Source organism: Clarias gariepinus, chromosome 13 (genome assembly GCF_024256425.1).
Source record: "Clarias gariepinus isolate MV-2021 ecotype Netherlands chromosome 13, CGAR_prim_01v2, whole genome shotgun sequence".
NCBI classification, from domain to species: Eukaryota; Metazoa; Chordata; class Actinopteri; order Siluriformes; family Clariidae; genus Clarias; species Clarias gariepinus.
The window spans coordinates 4,336,274-4,354,765 of NC_071112.1; the positions used below are offsets into that span (position 1 = coordinate 4,336,274).

Here is an 18,492-nt window from a genome sequence, read left to right on the forward strand (position 1 = left end):
TTCTCCACTCGCTGAATGTTCACAGGAACGACTGCATTGATCTAATTTATCTACACACCTTAAGCAAGGATACAACTGGTCATGGCATTTGAGAGATGACGAGACATGTCCAGAGAGGATAAGACACTATAAGTCAGCTTTTTACCCCATCTAGTGGTCACTTCTAACCTGACCCTCTTTGTAAGACCCTTCACTTAGCAGAAGAACAAAACAGGAACAGAGAATTTCAACAAAGTGGTCAACCCTGCTACCGTACATACGGTAAGCCAGAGTCCGGGACGTGATTAGTCCTACTGCGGTCTGTCCATTCTGCTAAGGTGTCCCGCAACATACTGAAGTATAACTGATGTTCACGCAGTACTAAGCTCAGCTCTGCACCAGACCTGAGCTTCCACTTTAAGCTTTCAGCATGACTCAACCTTTTAAAATAAATTATAAATTATTATAAATAATTACAAAAATAATAAGAAATGTTGCACTAACTGATCTCTTACAGAATGTTTGCCTTTGAAATAATTCCTTGAATGACTCCAAAAGGATGTGATGTGGTTTTAGGTGAATTGTAAAGGCATTTAGACCTTGCAAATTTTAAAGATGAACCTTAATGCTGTGGACAGCACTGCTTCTCACACTGTGCAAGGCGACACTGCTAACCACTGAGCCACTGAACCGCTGAGCCACAGTGCTGCCATGTATAAAGCCTATGTCCTGAAGTATGCACATAGGATATTTTAACACCCTACCTGTGTTTTAAATGTCTTTTATATGTACATTACATATATATTAGTAAAAACAATAGTAACTTAGATATCACCCAATTATGGAGTCCACCTTTCTTTATGGAGATTACAATATGCTTTAAAAAGAACTGTTAAATTTTAGGGTACAAAAACATTTCCGAGATCCTGTAGTGTGTAAGTGGTGTGGGTGAACGATTGTGTGTACAGTTCACACAGATAGATGCGTTTCTTCTGCAAGTTGGCGACAAGTTATCCGTCAGTATACAAAGATCAGGCTCCGGACGACTCTCGTCATTCACGAAAGTATGGCCTTCTTTTTCCATTTTACTGGTTAAATCTTTAAAATGACATGTATGTAATAAGACATAATGTACATCATAGGACCACAGTTGTTCCTTTAAAGCTACTTAGACCGATACACTAAACTCAGATTAAAAGATATAAAAAAACAAAAAGAGGCACAAAAAATGTACTCTTAATTGTAGCACCCTATAAACAAGACAATGCACAGTTTATTACCTTTATTTCTAAGAGTTTATTGATTGATTGATTGATTGATATATTTTCCTGGTTTGTGTTTGTCACGTCCTAGCAGGTAGCATCAGGCATTAATAGTTTCTACATTGTATAAGCTAATATACAGCCGCAAGACTAGACATCTGAAATAAAATCATTTCTGTAAACAGACGTGTGTTACGCATGCTCTGTATGAATCGGGCCTTGCTGCAGCCCAGGTGGTGACAGAAATCCTGAACTGGAGTCCACAAGGGGGGAGTGTGGATACAGAAAGCTGGAAACCGGCACCAGACTTGCGGTTTGTACTTGTGGATTTAAATTTTGATGTTTGTTTCCCTTTATGAAGTTGACAGGATTAATCATTTAAACGAGAAACAATAAACAGTGAAGAATTAATGAAACAATTTGGCTGACTTGCTGGATTTAGGCCTACGGTGAGAAAATAAATGAAATACTTGATAAATAACTCATAGCAATGTCGTGCAAAATAATAGTCAAAAATTTACTTTTGAAAAACTTTTAATGTGGTTTAATTTTTTTATTGGCTGGTGTAAAGCATATTATTATTATTATTATTATTATTATTATTATTATTATTATTATTTTCTGAGGACAATTTTGACACCTGCTTTATCCTATAATGCATATCCATTAGTTACATATATTCCTGAAGGATATAAAAAGAGAATAAGTTCTTCCTAAAATGTTGAACTTTCTAACCAATCCACATATTTGTTTGAACGGATCAGTGTGGTTAGTGCTGTATAAACTAACAAATGCAAATCAGTTCGTTCAAAATAATTAATTTTTCACTTGTATAGACTGAAAGTCAGTTATGTCTTTTGTACAAACTATTATATAAATAAAGTGGAATTTAACTTTAATAATATTTTTAAAGACCAATGTTGCATTATGATCAATGCATTGACATGTCCTGTAGTAACCTACCTCTGCAGTTTTCTTGTTGTTGAGATTTTAGGATTTTGCACGGATATTTTATCGACAATTACTAATCTGTCCATTCTTTTTGCCTTTTTTTTTTTTTTACAGCTTGGCTATTTCCCAACAGACTAAAAGCCACAGTGTTAAAATTAGCACCAGATGGTCTTGAACAAACTCGAGGTGTTAATTCAGCACTTGGGATCTAACTGCTTGTTTAAACACTGGAATCCATCAGGATCCTTCTTTCCTTAGTCACTTTGCCTTATGTAGGCTATTAATAAAAATTCTTGCAAACTGTACTGTATAATACTGTCCTGATGCAATCTTTGTAATCTTTTTTCTTTCCCTTTTTTTTTTTTACCTAAAGCTTATACCTTAAAGGGGTTAAATGACACTTGCCACTCACTTTAGTGCTCATCTCAGCAGGAGAATTGCACCTACTCATAATATGCAAAGGTCAAGGGTTTGCACTTGCACTCACGCATTAGCCAGATGGCCACAAGCGAAGAAAAATTCCGCACGCCGCGCTCGACCTGTCCGTGAACTCTCTTAAAGGGCTTAAAGCAGAGAGAGAATGCCTGAAAAGCGAAAACGGCCCAAAACATTCATTAAGAAAGTCTTAAGAGAGTGCTTTAGTCACGCTGCTAATCTTCTGGTTTTTATATGAGAGAGCAGCAGTTATGTTCAGGGCAAGCCTGCTCTCAGTCGACTCTATTCATGCTGAAGCGTATTTAGGTCGGCTACAATAATCTGATTAATGATATTAGGATTAAGGTATGGGAGATTCGTGAAAAGTCAGCGGAAAAGACAAAAACAAGGTCGTATTCATTAATTTCTTTTCCATACCGCGCCTTCTGTGTGGGGTCACAGAGGGACTGAGGGAACTCAGGGCATGAGGTAGGGCACAAGCACACACACGGGCAATCGTACAGCCAATTTAGAAATCACTCTATGACACCGAAAAAAAAAAGAACGACCCAGAGTGAACCTGTAATGCACAGGGAGACAATGACATCAGCGTGCACATAGACCAGAGGTGAGATTCAACTCACCCCCAACCCTGAAGGTGCGGCATGACAGTGCTAACCGCTGAGCCAACATGCCCTCCCAGAAGGCCTTTTTCTTAGCCTGGAATTCCTTAACAAGCTTTATAACATATTCCACATATCAATAGGCTGGTGTAGGATGAACATAGTGAAAGTTATTCGGCATTAACGATATGCATAAAAGGTTCAGTACTGAATGACAATTGTGTCTCAGTGTGTCTTATTAACTATGCATGTGTTTCTGGCTATATGCAATTACAGTGAGTAAAGAGGCGAACATTCTTAGTTAAAGTTATTAAGACATTAACTTATTTAATGGAAGAATGGGTAGATGAATGAGTTTGGATTTGAATGAAAATCATTTGCAGACAGTCAGCAGGCATTCCTCCCCGGGCCCTCCTCACGCTGCAGCTGAGATGAAGCTGCTGGAGGTCTCGCATCCTCCTCCATTCATCAGACACCTGGTCAAGTTTGAAAACACGAGCGGACGAGCGCGAGCCTCCGGGCCAATTAAAAACCCGCTCAAACACTCCCGCGCGCATCTGGGCGCTTCAGGCTCGGGAGGAAAAAGCCGTGCTAATTAGGCCCAAACGGCGGCCTTTCTCTCCCTGCCGTGACCCGGTGCGACCCCGGGCTAAGCTGTTTAACGTTATTATCTGAGCACTTAAAACGCGTGAATGCAAATGTGCACACATTATATCCGCGAGCTGCTCGAGCGCGGGTCACAATGAGCGCGAAGGCGAATTAACATTAGCATTAACATCAACACGGCGCGGACGGGTGGCTAATTGTACGTTAGCTTTACTGACGAGGGGTGCAACAAGTGCGCTCTCGCTCTCGCTCGCTCTGTGTGTGTGTGTGCACACAGCCTGTAAACACTCATTAAACTGCTTGTGCTTATTATTGTCTCTTATTCACTAGCAAACGAACTTTCACACCGTGCTCATTTGTGCTTTACGTATCAAAGAATTTAAACATTTCAGTCAGCTTATTTTTTGCAACTAGTGACAGATCCGGTAGCGTAAGCATGCAATGATTCAGTGTGCGGGTTAAATGAATGAAACGTTTTTTTTTTTTCTTTCATAAAAAACTTATCAGATAATTCAGTGCATAACGCTTTAAAATAATTAAGACGACAAATGAACTGGGCGTGTCAGATTCTCCTAATAAAATGAACGATGTGTTGTTTGGCCTTGGCATGAGCCACCTATACAGAGGGATGTTGGTGCACATGGATGCTCTTACTAATGACTATTTATAACACTTGTACCGGGCCCCACATTCTTCTTGACGGTCTTCACTGAAGAATGCTCCGGAAATGTAAGTGAACATGTCGGTTTGTATAAACTAATTGCTTAAATGCATGTGCCAAGTTTAGTTTTATATCACAGCAATTCTCAAATGCATTGTTTCATCAGAAAAATAATGAAACAATGCACTTAACAATTTGAAGTTGTATAAGCTCTATTCATGCATTGCAGTCCACTGTGGTAGTGTAGAGTTTCACAATTACAGTCATGACCGGATGGTGGCGACTGTGTTTCAGCTCTGGTGCATTAGGGGAGTTTTTCCCCATGCGTCACAAATCACGCAGGAGCATCAAGAGTCGTAAATCCTCTAACTTAAAAAAAAAATGCTAAAACAAAAACTATGCATAACTTTTTTTTTCTCTAAAAAAATTTAAATAAAAAGGTGTCACAAATGAAGACTGCTCCTAAATCATTCTGATTAAAATGGAATCTGGCAGGTATAAAATATACTCTGTGTGTGTGTGTGTGTGTGTGTGTTTTGCTCCACCCTGTTTTAAGAAGTAAAAAAAAAAAAAATCCTGCCCATGATATCAGTTATATCACTTATTCCTGTTTGCGCCGTGCAGACTGCGGTGCGTTTGCTTTGCTCTGTTTTGTGCGATATTATTATATTATAAGTGCACCCGATCGTGGGCATGCGCACCAATACGCGTGTGTACTCGAGTGACGACACTCCCTCCCGGTAACGTCCTGTCCCGGAGCGACTGACCTCCGCGTGAACCCCGTGAGCGCCAATCTGAGCAAACGCGGCTTACAACTAATAAACTCACACAGCATGTTTAGTTCAGGTGAAGGTGCAAATAGATGCAGAAAAAATATATATAAATAACGTATAAAGCTGGAAAATACAGTATTATTCATAATGATAATAATAATAATAATAACACATATTTATTTATTTTAATAAATGTGTCTGTTACTAAGTATAAACCATAACGAGAGTTGAACATTTAATTTTTTTTAGATTTGTATTCCTGTAAGATTATCTTTAGTTTTGAAAATGTTTATTTATTTTATTTGAATGCTTAAACTATCTTTGCATTCGATATTAATCGCATTATTCCAGTGTTCACCTGCCGCACACTCCTGTACTCAAGACAATAATGTAAAAACAAAACTAAATATCTTTAGTTATTTTTTTGCATATTACTGCATGGATGTTTTATATTATTTTAAGTAATCTCATATTTTGAAGAAGGTAAACACAGGACTAATTAAAGTATTTTTGAGTATGAGTGACAGCTGGAGTGAAATGATCGCGACATTATAATTTAAACGTACGAGAAAATACTAAACAGCTTAAAAAGAAAGAAAAATAAAGCTCATAGGGGGAAAACAAAGTCTAACCGGACTAGTGGGTATTTATTTATTTATTTATTTATTTATTCCCTCCAACATGGGGAACATTAGAACTTAAAAACTATTTATAAAATACACTTTGTGCGTGTACACAAAACAGCCTGAAATTACAATCCAGTGTTGCTTATTTCATTTCGCGCTGAAACGCGTCTGAAGTGCATTTTATACACACCTTAGCATTTAATCCTGCATTGGTTATTTTAGATATCACATATTTCCAGATGTGCAGTAACACTAATATTATTTTGCAGCAAAAAGATAAATGGGATCAAAAACCAGAATAAGTCAATTAAATGTATTATTATTATTATTATTATTATATTCTTTTATATAATGAAATAAAATGTATTTATATAATGAAATAAATATATAACTTAATAAAAAATAAATAAAATGTAAAAACTATTTTATAGCCTAATCATTTAAAACGACAACAACAACAAAAACAAACAAAAACAAATGCTATTTGTATAGATAAAAGTGTTCAATATTATTAAGAGTTTGATGAGAGAGGTGGTGTGTATCATCAAAGTAAAAGTGAAGACAGCTCGCGCGCGTTGGGGCCTCTCCGCGTGCTCATCAGCGTCTTAGAAATTAAAATAATATTATCTTACAATTATATTATCTTAATTATATTGTTTCAGACTATTGAAACAGTTTGCAGTGATTTACAAATATTGAAAAAAATGCAAAAGTATTTAAAAATTTGAATAATTATGACAATATTCTTAGTCAATATTCTTGACTCAATTTATTCTCAGTAATTAATCTTAGTCGTGGGCTAATAAAATTTGTCCACATATGGAAACAAAAACTTGAAACTGAAAACTATGAAATCTATCTATCTATCTATCTATCTATCTATCTATCTATCTATCTATCTATCTATCTGAAATCTGAATTCGCTCTATCCATTCATTTCAATGTGCTTTTCGTTAGTGTGGATATTTGTCCTTCCTTTACATCGGAATTGTATTGAAAGCAGATTCAGATTGAACACTACAGGCTCAAGGTCGCTAAAAATCTGCGTCTGGCCTGAAATTATGTTCTTTTTTCTGCCTTGAAGTAAATAATATTCAACAAAAATTAAACTTAAATATTTATGAATTATATAATATAACTTTCTCGCCGTTTCGTATTTTCATTTCTTTCATTTTTTTTCTTATATTTCTTTTTCTGTGTTTATTTAAATGATCTAAAGATCAACCAAGCAGTTCTTTAATTAATCGGATAAATCAGAGCGAGATCTGTATCTGACCAGGACATGAACTTCACACGCACACACGCAGCACGGCTGATCGCAGCTCATCTGCAAAGCCATGGACCGACTGTCTTTAACCAAAGTCGTGTTTAAGGAGGAGAGACACGATGAGCTCAGGCAGCCATAGCGGGATCACACAGCACGTGACCCCAAAATAATATAATAAAATCACCAGTTAACGAGTTATAATAAATGTATTTTTCTTTAAATATGTTTTAAATATTTGATGTATTTAATGGATTAATGCAAAAACAAATGGTTGCTGTAATCGATGTAGGTTTTATACGCACACAGTGTGGGATGTTAACAGTGTACGAGTTTGTTTTTAATAATTTGATAAATTAATTCGAAGCCTATATTTGGCCTCAAAAAATAATCATAATAATAATAATAGTAATTAGCCTAAATTAAAATTTATAATTATTATTTTAGTATTATTATATTATTGTTATTAATATAATGTAGCTTGTCGATAAAATAACTAAAAGGCCTGCTTATATTATTTGAATTTAGATCGCATTTATGTAATTACTTTTAGCTACTTTTTCAGTACTAATAATTATTAGCCATCACAGTTATAGTTAATAGTTGTGAGTTGCTGTGTGCCACTCTACTCAGATACATGTAATGAATTCCAGCAGTTTCTGAACAGAATTGAAATGTTTACAAAAATATTTTATGCCCTGATTCATTGTTTACTGCGCTGCATTTAATTAACATACGTCGTATAATACACATATTTCTTAATTTTAATTATATCAAAAACATTGGACAGGTTTCAATAAAGTGTATTCATATAGAACATGCTTTTTATGTAATAAATTAAAAATATGCAAAATATTTCATTAGAAATATTATTTAAAGCGTGTATAATAGGCAAAGAAATCGCATATTTATTACCTGAATGTTTATATTAACTGAAAAAAAATGTAATTAACCTAGATTTTAGTTAAACGAGCACGCGACGGGGTTTTTGTTTAGAAATATTTGAACACATTGATTAAGAGGAAGCCATGGAAACCAATCAGAGAGCGATTACACAGAACGCGTTGCTATGGAAACAACGCGCGCGTAAAAAAAAAAAAGAAAAAAAAATAATTAAATAGGGTAATTAAAGAGTTGAATGACACACAGTTGCTCGTGCACTTATAGATGACCTTATATGGACTCTATATAAGAGAACTATAGTCAGTAACCAGGTTATATGAATATAATGTTATTTATAAATAAAATAGAACAAACAAACAAACAATACAAACGGCTGTACGGTATAAGACTACAGTAGTATTTCGACTTATTATATTCAAACATTCTGGCTGACTCCAAATCTCGCGATATTACAGCAGAAGGCATGTGAGCAGTACTGTGACGTGACCAAAATCTCGCGATGTTACAGTCAGCGTTGCCAAGCAACCACAGTACATAAACGGCACTTCTTCCACCGAGGGCTGGATGTAAACCGAGCTTATTAAAAAAATATATACTGGATGTAAACCGAGCTTATTAAAAAATATATATAAATAAAAAAACACACACACAGCAGCAAAATGTCATTTAAAGACTTTTTGAGCTCCAAAAGTAAATTATGCAAAGAGGATAAAGAGTTTTATGAGTTGAAGAACAAAGCAGCGGAGTTTTACCGAGCAAACGGCATGCCTCAGAAGCTAGAAACTGTCCTCAATGAGATGTTTTTTGCCAAGCCGAATGATCTGTATGGATCTCTGGTAACGTTATGCCTGCAAGTCTGTTTGTCTAAGCTGGTTAATGAAGTCGTGTTAACGATTTGAATTAGCATTTATCTGTGGCATCAATCGGAAATTCTAATTAAATCTAATTAGAAATAATTACAAATAATTTAATTGCCTAGAGAGAGACACGTAAAGATGAATGAGAAACTGCTTTCCACTAAACAGATCAGATCAGCTCGAGATCCAGGAAATACTTAGTGTAACTTTAGTTATTATATTTTAATAGAATTATTCCAAAAGTATCCATACTTAGTGGAAATATACATAAAACACAATGTATAATAATAATAATAATAATAATACTTTAAGCCGTCATAACTTAGTTTATGGACTGATTACTTTTTTAAAGGTAATCCCAAAAAAAAAGAGAGCTACAGTATAAAGAAAGTTTTTTTTTTTTTCTACACAATTGGTCAGACCAAAAAACAGTCTCAGAAAATATTTTGTCACAGGATCATGCAAAACTGGCTGGACAGAATTTAATGAAACTTTGGCAGTACTTAATACTTAAGTTAAACCTGTGTCCTAAATAAAACAAAAATGTTTAGTAGAAGAAAAGTTATAAGCAGATATGTGCCTGATTAGAAACTGCCAGTTCGTACAGCATACTGCACATACATCAACCTGAAACTGAAACTGACCCCTAGACAGAATTTAATGACCCTTTTGCAGTACTTAGATACCTGCCCGAAGTTTAACCTGCATCATAAGTGAAATCAAATTGGTGAATAAAAGTGATGTTATGGATGTGGCAGATATGATAATCGAATTTAAAATAGGCTACAGTACTAATAAGTTTCTTGCTTAATGTAAACAAGCATTAGATATTAATTAGAAAAAAATAAACTGAATATTTTTACTCTGATTAGTTCATATATTTTTTTTACCGCTGAAATAACAGTGCTGGAGTGGTATAAGTAAAGTTTAACGCACTGTGATCGTTTTAAGATGAAACTTAACCTTTGTCTGATCTACTTTTTCAAATTCTTACCTGTGATTCAATCTCCGATTACTGATGAAAGAAGTACAACTTACTGTAAATAAGGTGTAAGATAACAAACTCCAACCGTCAACGATGTGTACTTACTTCAGTTTAATGTAAAAATACACATGAAAACTTTTTGGTGAACATTTTGCTTAAATGTTCCTCTTAAAAGTATCCGCTAAAAATGGATATGCCCTGTAGTTACAGCTGCAAGAGAAGTTGCTAATCTAAAAGATTTTGTCTTAAATAAATACAGTGGAAACAATTCCCAAACTTTTGCTGTAGCTGCCGATCCCACTTTATTTAGTTCATACAAATATGTTGAGGATCACTATTTCTGGTATTTCATAAACAAACACCTATCTTCAGGCCATGCCATCGCATTATCATTTTGTTAAGCCATGGACTTAATCCACTCACAAGCTCTATGCTTAATCAGGGCTTGTGTAACAATGAGTAAATTAGTTAATTTGTACTGATCTGTACTTTTCTATGTCAGGCAAACTACTTCTCCAGCTTTTCACACACACCCGTGATTAGTGCAGTGGTGGGCAGGGAGGTGTATGATGGCAGGGCGGAAGCGGCCTTACAGGTGGATGTTTACTGCATCGTCAGGAATGAGGAGAAGGTACAGTAGGCTGAGATTTTTTTCCTATCTAAGTGTTTTCCATGCTTTGAATGGAAATGTGATAAAGCAAATGATGGTGATTACTTGTGTGTTATTCAGTTTGTCGGTAATGCAGTCGTTACTGGTGTGTATGGCGATGACACGGAGACAGGGACTGTGGTCGCCAATGGTAACCAACATCAAGCGTCTGTAAGGGTGGCGATGGAGTGGATCAAAGATAAGCTGAACTCTATGTTGCATGGGTTTAACCCCGCCCACCAAATACACCTGGACAAACTGCTTAGGTAGACAAACTCACCCCCCAAGCCACCCCGCCCTTTTTGTGAAAAGAATTTAGGATGATCTTTAGGGTGTGTCTTGCAGTGATTTCTACATGGCCCGTTATCTTGAGGACCAAGATGTTCGTAACAGTGAAGAGAAAGTTGAAGAAGAGGAGAAGACTGAAACAACACCTGAAAGCACGATGCCTCACGTACCTGAATCAGGCAAAAACAAGAAGGGTGGAGAGAAAGGTAAAGTGAAGATAAACACAAGCTGGTGTTAATGCTGATGTAGGGGTATTGATTCTGTTTGTATTGGTGTTGATGCTGTTGAATTGACATTGACTATTATCGTGCTGTTGTGTTTCCAGGTAAGAAAGGCGGCGCCCCCGAGAAGCCACTCCCTCCTCCCGAGAAGCCGGAGCCCGTGTTGCCGGGGGCGATGGTAGTGGGCGCTCTGTCGATGGCAGCAGCCAAATCTGCAGCGAGTCTCACATCCATGCCCCTGTATAAACACATCCTCAACTTCAGAGACCCACAGGTTAGCACACACTGACACACTCTCTGTTTTTTCTCTTTATTTCTACATCTCGACTGTGATTGTATTTTCTTCTTCTTTTTTCCACTGATCTTTCTCAGGCTCTAAAAGTGTTCATGCCCGTGCCGCTGGTGTCGGTGTTAAGTTCTGGAAAAGCGTCAACTGGAAAGCTCAACCTGCTTGAGGAGGTCATCCTGCTGCCGACTGTACCACGCAAAATCAGAGAGGTACACACACACACACACACACTCAGATAAATGCTGTACACACTTCTGTTATTACAGTTTTTATTGTATTAGTTCATTTTCTATTCGCTTTCATTGTTTTCAATGATCCTCTTTAGCTTTTACAAATTAAATATTGATTTTCAGTTTTAGTCATTTTCTTTCACTTCTGCTCTCGTGTCTCATCGTTTCGACTCAGGAGAGAGTGTTAAATTGAAAGCTCGGCCTATCAGATAGCTCTACAACTGTTTGTGCAATAACAATCATAATAATCATAATAATCATAACAGCCCAGATTCATGGTCAGCTATTACCTTCATTTCAAAATAACCATACGTCCTTTTGAAATCCTTTTGAACTTTAACCTTGCTTCTACTCACATAGTCCATGAATATGTAAGCAGGTTATGTTTGTCCTTGAATTACTCAAGGGATCATTTAATGCTGTATAGCTGTATGTATTTAAATCTGTTTAGATCATTGAGATGTGCCGTGATGTTCAGAGAGAGATAAAGAGAATAGCTGCTGCTACAGTGGGGAAGTCAGGGGTGAGTTTTTACTTTTGGTGAAATAAGAAAAAGCCTAAAGAAAATCCAGTGATGTATAAATGAATCCAGTATCAATGAAGTGCAGTCAAAGATCTTAATGTCGCTCTTTCTCTCTCAGCCTCTGTTAGCGGGGGTTTCAGAAGGTGGCGCTATTCAGCTCGGGGTGGAAAACGCAGAACAAGCCCTGGATCTGTTGATGGAGGCGTGCTCGAACCTTGGCCTGCCGATCGGCACAGAGCTCCGGCTGGTGATAAACTGCGCTGCTCATTTACTCATCGACTATGTAAGTGTAAGCAGGGTCAACGGTCAACCTCATAAGATACAAGAGATACGAGAGATACCCGTCTTTACAAGAAATTAAACTAAAATGCAGATCAGCTGCAGGTTTCCTCATCCACTGTAAGATATCTTCAGGTTGTCATCATTATTAATATTAATATTTTATTATACACAATAAAAAAAAAAATGAGGACGAGGACGACGGCGACAGTGGCAAGGAAAATCTCCCTGAGGTGGTAATAGGAAGGAACCTTGAGAGGAACCAGACTCGACAGGGAACCCATCCTCATTTGGGTGAAAACGGATAGCAGGGATTGATAGCATGAAACTATGTGAGACTGAAAGTTCAGTATAACAGGAGATGTGTTCAATTAAAAGGAGTCCAGTTTGTTCCTGGACGCTCGGGTAGACTGTAGGAAATTCCAGTCCTGAACTATTGAGCGACTGAAGTCACAGGTCCTTAGAGAACAGCTGTCCGCATCAGTCGAGGACAGGACCGTCTTCGTGGAAAAGACGTTCTTATGCTCGTTGGGTTTTCTCCCACAGTCCAAAGATACACAGATAAAATTGATTGGGATTCTCAAAGTGTGTACGTGCCTTGTGATGGATTGGCACCCTGTGTATCCCGCCTCGTGCCCAAAGTATCCTGGGATAGTCTCCAGGCCCCCCCATCACCCTGTGTACCGGATAAAGCAGTATAGACAAAAAAATTAAGAGACTTACTTGTTTTCTGGGGGTTCCACAACATTAAATGTAGAGTATGATGTGTGGTTCAGCTACTGTTGAATTGGAATGAAACACCTGTAAGAACTGTTGACTTGAGAGTAGAGACCCAAGTCTGGTCTGAGGTCAGTCATACACATTTGGTGCATGATTTCATAACTTAACTAATTAGCACCAAAATGATTAAATTTATGAAAATAATAATAATAATAAAAAGCTCTCCTATCACAATCATGTTTCAGTATGAATAGTAACACTTCTTGATTCTCTATAACTGTAAGACTGTGTCCTTAAGTAGTTCAGTACACACTGTGTAAGTAAATTCATACTAAAGATCTTTAGTGGTTCCCAGCTCTTATCAGTTCATCTGAGTTGACATTAGATCTTCTTTTTTTTTGTACCAAAGTCCAAAGGAAAGTATGAGGTGATGACAGGGACTCTGAAGTCTCCGGATGAGCTGGTGGACATGTTTGTGGGTCTGATCAGTAAATATCCAGCTATCATGGCCCTTATTGACCCCTTCAGGAAAGAGGTAAAATTCACTTCCAATAAAATAAAATTCAATATTCCACTATGCATCACTTCATGCGCTTCCCTTCTTACCCCGACACGCCCATCTCTCTGGAATAGGCTCAATCTGGACTCATCAGGTCACATGACCTTTTACCATTGCTGCGCCTTTTTTTTTTTACCAACAAGTGGCAGCTCAGGCTTTTTACTGTTTTTTTTTTTTTTTTTTTTTTTAGCATGGAACGTCAAGTGTTTAAGTAATCCTCATTCACAATTTCTTTTCTGACCACATTTCTTGCACAAAGTTGACGGTTTAGCACTATCCTTCCAGGTTTGGATAATGTGTTAAAAAGTTCTTCAGGAATTTTATATCTTCTTAGTTGTTTTTTTGCTTCATGCAGCCCAATAACTTGACCCATATGAACTTTTTTTCATATGGAACCCAGTGATGTCCAGTAAGGGATAGGAAATTAGAGACTGTACAGAAAAAAAAAAAAGACGGGTCTTGCAGAGAGCCTTTCTTTATGGGTAAATTAAATCTGTTTCCTTTCTGGTAACAAAATCTGGCAACCTGGAGGTCATTTGCCATATAATTTATCGATATTTTCCCACAATTTCTAACTCTATAAAATCAAATCTGACGCCCCTTCTCCTCTCTCTTTGTACAGGATGTGGAAGAATGGCAGAAGCTGAGCTCTCTTATTGGCCAGTCTTGCTGCCTAATCGCAGATGCAGCGTACAGGCACCGCCCTCGCTGGAAGGAGGCCAAGCCCCTCCCCCCAGGAGTCACATGGGTCACATTTAGGCACAGAAATGAGATGACGCTCACTGATCTCCTAAATGTTGTTACAGAACATACAGGTAGACGCTAGATCCTGATCTCAGTCTGATGATTTCCATAGGGATTTATTTACCTGGTTAAATAATAGCATGTTGCTTTCTCCATGCATCTGTTTTCTTTTTACTTTTAAGTTGCACAAAGGAGAAGTTATTACTTTCATTTTGTGGACAAAAATGAAAGACGTGTCTTAACCCAAACGTCTGGCAGAGCAAGATGTCTTTACAGTATATAGTGACTGCCTGGTCAGGGTTGCTAAAATAAGATTACTAATATTTTCTTTACATTTCGAGACATATTTATAAAATAAATACACAGGGATAAAAGGAAAAAAATTGCATGAGTGGGATGCAGAAGCTTTGGTATAGATATTATACTGAACAGAAAATGAAATAGGTTTTCCAGGCAGCTGTACTGCGAATTAATATGTCAAGTTAAATGCATCATGGGGTTACAAATTCAAGCTCAAGAGTGGTCCAAAGCTACGCTTGTGCACGGACGTATGCACACACACATTCTCAACAGTAGCTGTTAAACAGCTCACACTTACTGAGCTAAACACACATGACTTGCATATCCACAGCATGAATAATTCTCATGGCCACAGTACTGGGAGAGAAACAGTGAGAGAAAAAGACACTGAAAGAAGAAGAAGAAGACATTTTAATAGACATTAGCTCAGTGAAAAGCTTAGGAAGGACGGAGAGAGAGAGAGAGATAGAGCTATTGAATGCATTATGCAAACAGAGACCTTCATCTAAATGTATCATACAAAGAAAACATGCATGTATGTGGCTACAGGCTACAATATACCTTTTGTACTTCAGTGAGGGTAAAACACCCCAGAGTTCAATTAAATATGACTCCTAAAACTCACCTCGAGAGTCTAACAAAGCTACAAACGTGTAGCGAACATTGAAAATTTAATTATAAAGACCAGACTTACCTCCAGACCAGAATTTTGCACGAAAATGCAACAAAAGCATCAAAAAGGGGAATTTTCGAATGCCCTGTCCTGCGAATTTTTCGCCTTAAGAACTGAAATATTTTCGGCATACGAGTGACCGAACTGGTCGCTCGTATTTCCTGTTGGTGATGAAAACTTGTTTGATTGAGTAAAAAGCCCAGTAAAGCGAGTAAAAAAATTTTTGGTGGTATTTTTTTTTGCATTTAGCCGGTTAGCCTGTTTCAGTTTGGTTTTTAAAGCAGCCGGTGCCAAAAAAAAAATCATAAATTAAGGTTAAGTGAGGTGTAATGTCTATTTATTTCATATTTGACTTTATTAACATGTGTTTTATAAATGTTTTTATTGTTTTTATATGTAAAAACATCATTATAATGTTAGAGATTGGTAATATCAGTAATATTTTTGGATGGCTGGAGCGGATCATCTGCATTTACATTATTTCCTATGGGAAAATGTGTTTCACAATACGAAACTCTGCCTTAAGAACTCACCTCCGGGGATGGATTAAATTTGTAACGCATGCAATTAATTATGCACTAGATGGTTAGGCCACGCCCACTCAGGCGGTTTCTCAAAGCATTAGCATTTTAACTAGGACATGCTTTCAGGAAACTCAGTTTAAAAAAACAGAATAACCTTTTCTTGTAAGCTTTACTTTGCAGCACTCCGGTATTAATAATATGATACACAAATCTGGTTTGATACAAACGGATAAAACATTTCCCACCATTTTCTCTGGATATATATTAGTGCGTGTGTGTTTGTGTGTTTAGCAGAAGGAGAGGCCATTCTAGCCGTGAGCAGTGAGGAGATTGGTGATGAGTCTATCATAGATGTGGTGAGACGTTCTCTCTCTCTTTCCATGTGTGTTTTTGTACAAAGAATGTTTAAAACATTAAGGGATTTCATCACTATGTTGCATATATGTAACTTGTTAAGTAACAGTGATTGTGTGTGTGTTTGTGTGTGTGTAGGCTGTAGGCCTGGGTGTATCATTTATTAAACTGGGTGGGCTGGCTGGAGGGGGAAGGATGAACAAGTACAACCGTTTGCACCGGATAGAGCAGGAGCTGGAGGAACAGGGCATTCTGGGTAAGAACATAACACACACACACACGCAGTTAGTACGTTAAGACATTGAAATATGTTATTTATCACTGATACTCTTTTGGATGAGCAGTGCATTCTGGGTCAGATTCTGAGTGTTACCAGTTTTCCACACAAATATTTTATCGAAAGCAATTTGTCAAGCATCCACACACATTTTGCAAAATTGTCTTAAGCTAAATTCTTGCATAGTGTTTGTGTGTAAGTGCTCAGGGCATTGGTGACTCAGTGTTAGGGTTCTCGTCTGCTTTGCGGAGGCCTTGGGTTTGAGTGCCAGTCAACGCCTCACACCCACACCTAGCCACACTGGGATTGCAGGGCACCTTTAGGGCAAGAGCACTTGCTTTTGACATTTTTTCCTGAAATATCAGAACTATTAGGTACATAGCGTAAAGGATGACTTCCTTGTTCTCTTGATCTCCTTGTGTTTTTGGGCAGCTTGCAAACCAGCTAGGTGCATACTACAACCTGCTGTACGGGTGTACGAGTTCGGACAATAAATGTAAATGTAAATGCTGGCAAGAGGGAACGTGGGGCAGGGGGCGATCACTCCTAGACATGGTATGAACCGATTGTAAATAGTGTGAAAGCAGCCTTAGTGCCAGTCCTAAGCCCAGACAAAAATGGGAGCGTTGTATCAGGAAAGACTTCCAGCACAAACCCTGTGCCGATAATAATGTGCGGACATGGCGATTTTGCTGTGGAGACGTCCAGTGGGGAGATGCAGAAAGATGAACAACTTTCGTGCGCAAGTGCTCAGGAAAAAAAATAAAAAAGCAAAAAGCAACAAAACTCCCAATCAGTTGTCTGCAAAAGTTCCCAGTGACTTTTATACTACTTTTGCACTATATTTGAACAAAGGTACTGTTCTATTATCTTTATGGCAACAATGTGAACACAGTAGGTTGAGTTAATCAGGTGTTTTAGTAGCTCTTTCCTTTCCTACAAACCAATAAAAAAAAGTCAAATGTTGCTTGGATCCCGAATGAAGCAACAAAACTTGCCATCTTCCATTTTTCTCCTTAAGTCTTTGTTCAGAATGACGTACATACACGAGTGAATAAAACCATGGAGAACTGAGGGGACCTGTTTGTGTTTTTACTCAGTAGGGATGCGGGAGGTGAAGCTGCCAAGCATCAGCAATCCCGAGGAGGAGGAGGAGAAGAAGAAGGAGGAGGAGTTAAAGGAAACGGAACAAGTGACCGGATAACGCAGACCAAGTTCCAACTTCATCAACATGCTGTAAGAAATTCATTTATCGTGGATTGTTTTTGTGTGCCAATTTTAATTAGCCGTTTAAATATGTAATTTGAAATGTAATACATTGTTATTCACAGTATAAATGTGTAATACAACATGAAAAAAAATCATTCTGTAATTTTATCATCACACACAACATTCAGGGTCCTTCTCTTCAAAATACACACTGCCGGGCCAAAAACTAAAGTCGCCATTTCAGAAAGGGGCCAATTATTGGGCTGAACTATCAGCTTTGTGGAAGAAATGTGGTCGGAAATAAATCATAAATGGAGATGACCTAAACACTTGGTGAAGTTGCATGATAAAAAAAATCAACAGTAAAAATTAATGATGTGTTTAATAGTGAATAGTGAAAGCATTTCCAAACACACACACAACAATGTGATACGAACCTACTGGATTGGGACTAAACAGCTGTGTCTCCATAAGAAAACCACTTGTTGGTGAAACTCATCAGAGAAAAAGGCTTCAGTTTTCTACAGAGCATAAAGATCAGACTTTGGAGCGATGGAAAAAGGTCATGTGACCTAAAGAGTCCAGATTAAGCCTATTCCAGAGTGATGGGCGTGTCAGGGTAAGAAGGGAAGCGCATGAAGCGATGCTCCCATCAGCTGACCATCTGAATGTACTGAATGACCAGGAATATGAATTATTTTTTATACATGAACTGGACACCACAGTGTGTGTGTGTGTGTGTGTGCTAA

The 18,492-nt window shown here is 37.6% G+C and overlaps 1 protein-coding gene across 1 annotated transcript; it reads left to right on the forward strand.

Moving 5' to 3' along the window:
• The first annotated feature begins 8,685 nt into the window (after nt 1-8,685).
• eno4 (enolase 4) lies at nt 8,686-18,478 on the forward strand. Its single transcript, XM_053510117.1, has 13 exons — nt 8,686-8,898; nt 10,407-10,535; nt 10,635-10,819; nt 10,899-11,047; nt 11,167-11,336; nt 11,435-11,560; nt 12,033-12,104; nt 12,223-12,387; nt 13,513-13,638; nt 14,285-14,477; nt 16,198-16,259; nt 16,396-16,513; nt 17,635-18,478. The coding sequence occupies exons 1-13, from the start codon at nt 8,722-8,724 to the stop codon at nt 17,736-17,738; spliced, it is 1,776 nt and encodes a 591-aa protein (XP_053366092.1). The 5' UTR covers nt 8,686-8,721; the 3' UTR covers nt 17,739-18,478.
• The last annotated feature ends 14 nt before the right edge of the window (nt 18,479-18,492 follow it).

Coding starts and splice junctions, on each gene's coding strand:
- eno4 (XM_053510117.1), top strand. CDS start 8,722: ATGTCATTTAAAGACTTTTTGAGCTCCAAAAGTAAATTATGCAAAGAG. Junction 13,639..14,284: donor TTGACCCCTTCAGGAAAGAG/GTAAAATTCACT, acceptor CTCTTTGTACAG/GATGTGGAAGAATGGCAGAA. Junction 16,514..17,634: donor GGAGGAACAGGGCATTCTGG/GTAAGAACATAA, acceptor GTTTTTACTCAG/TAGGGATGCGGGAGGTGAAG.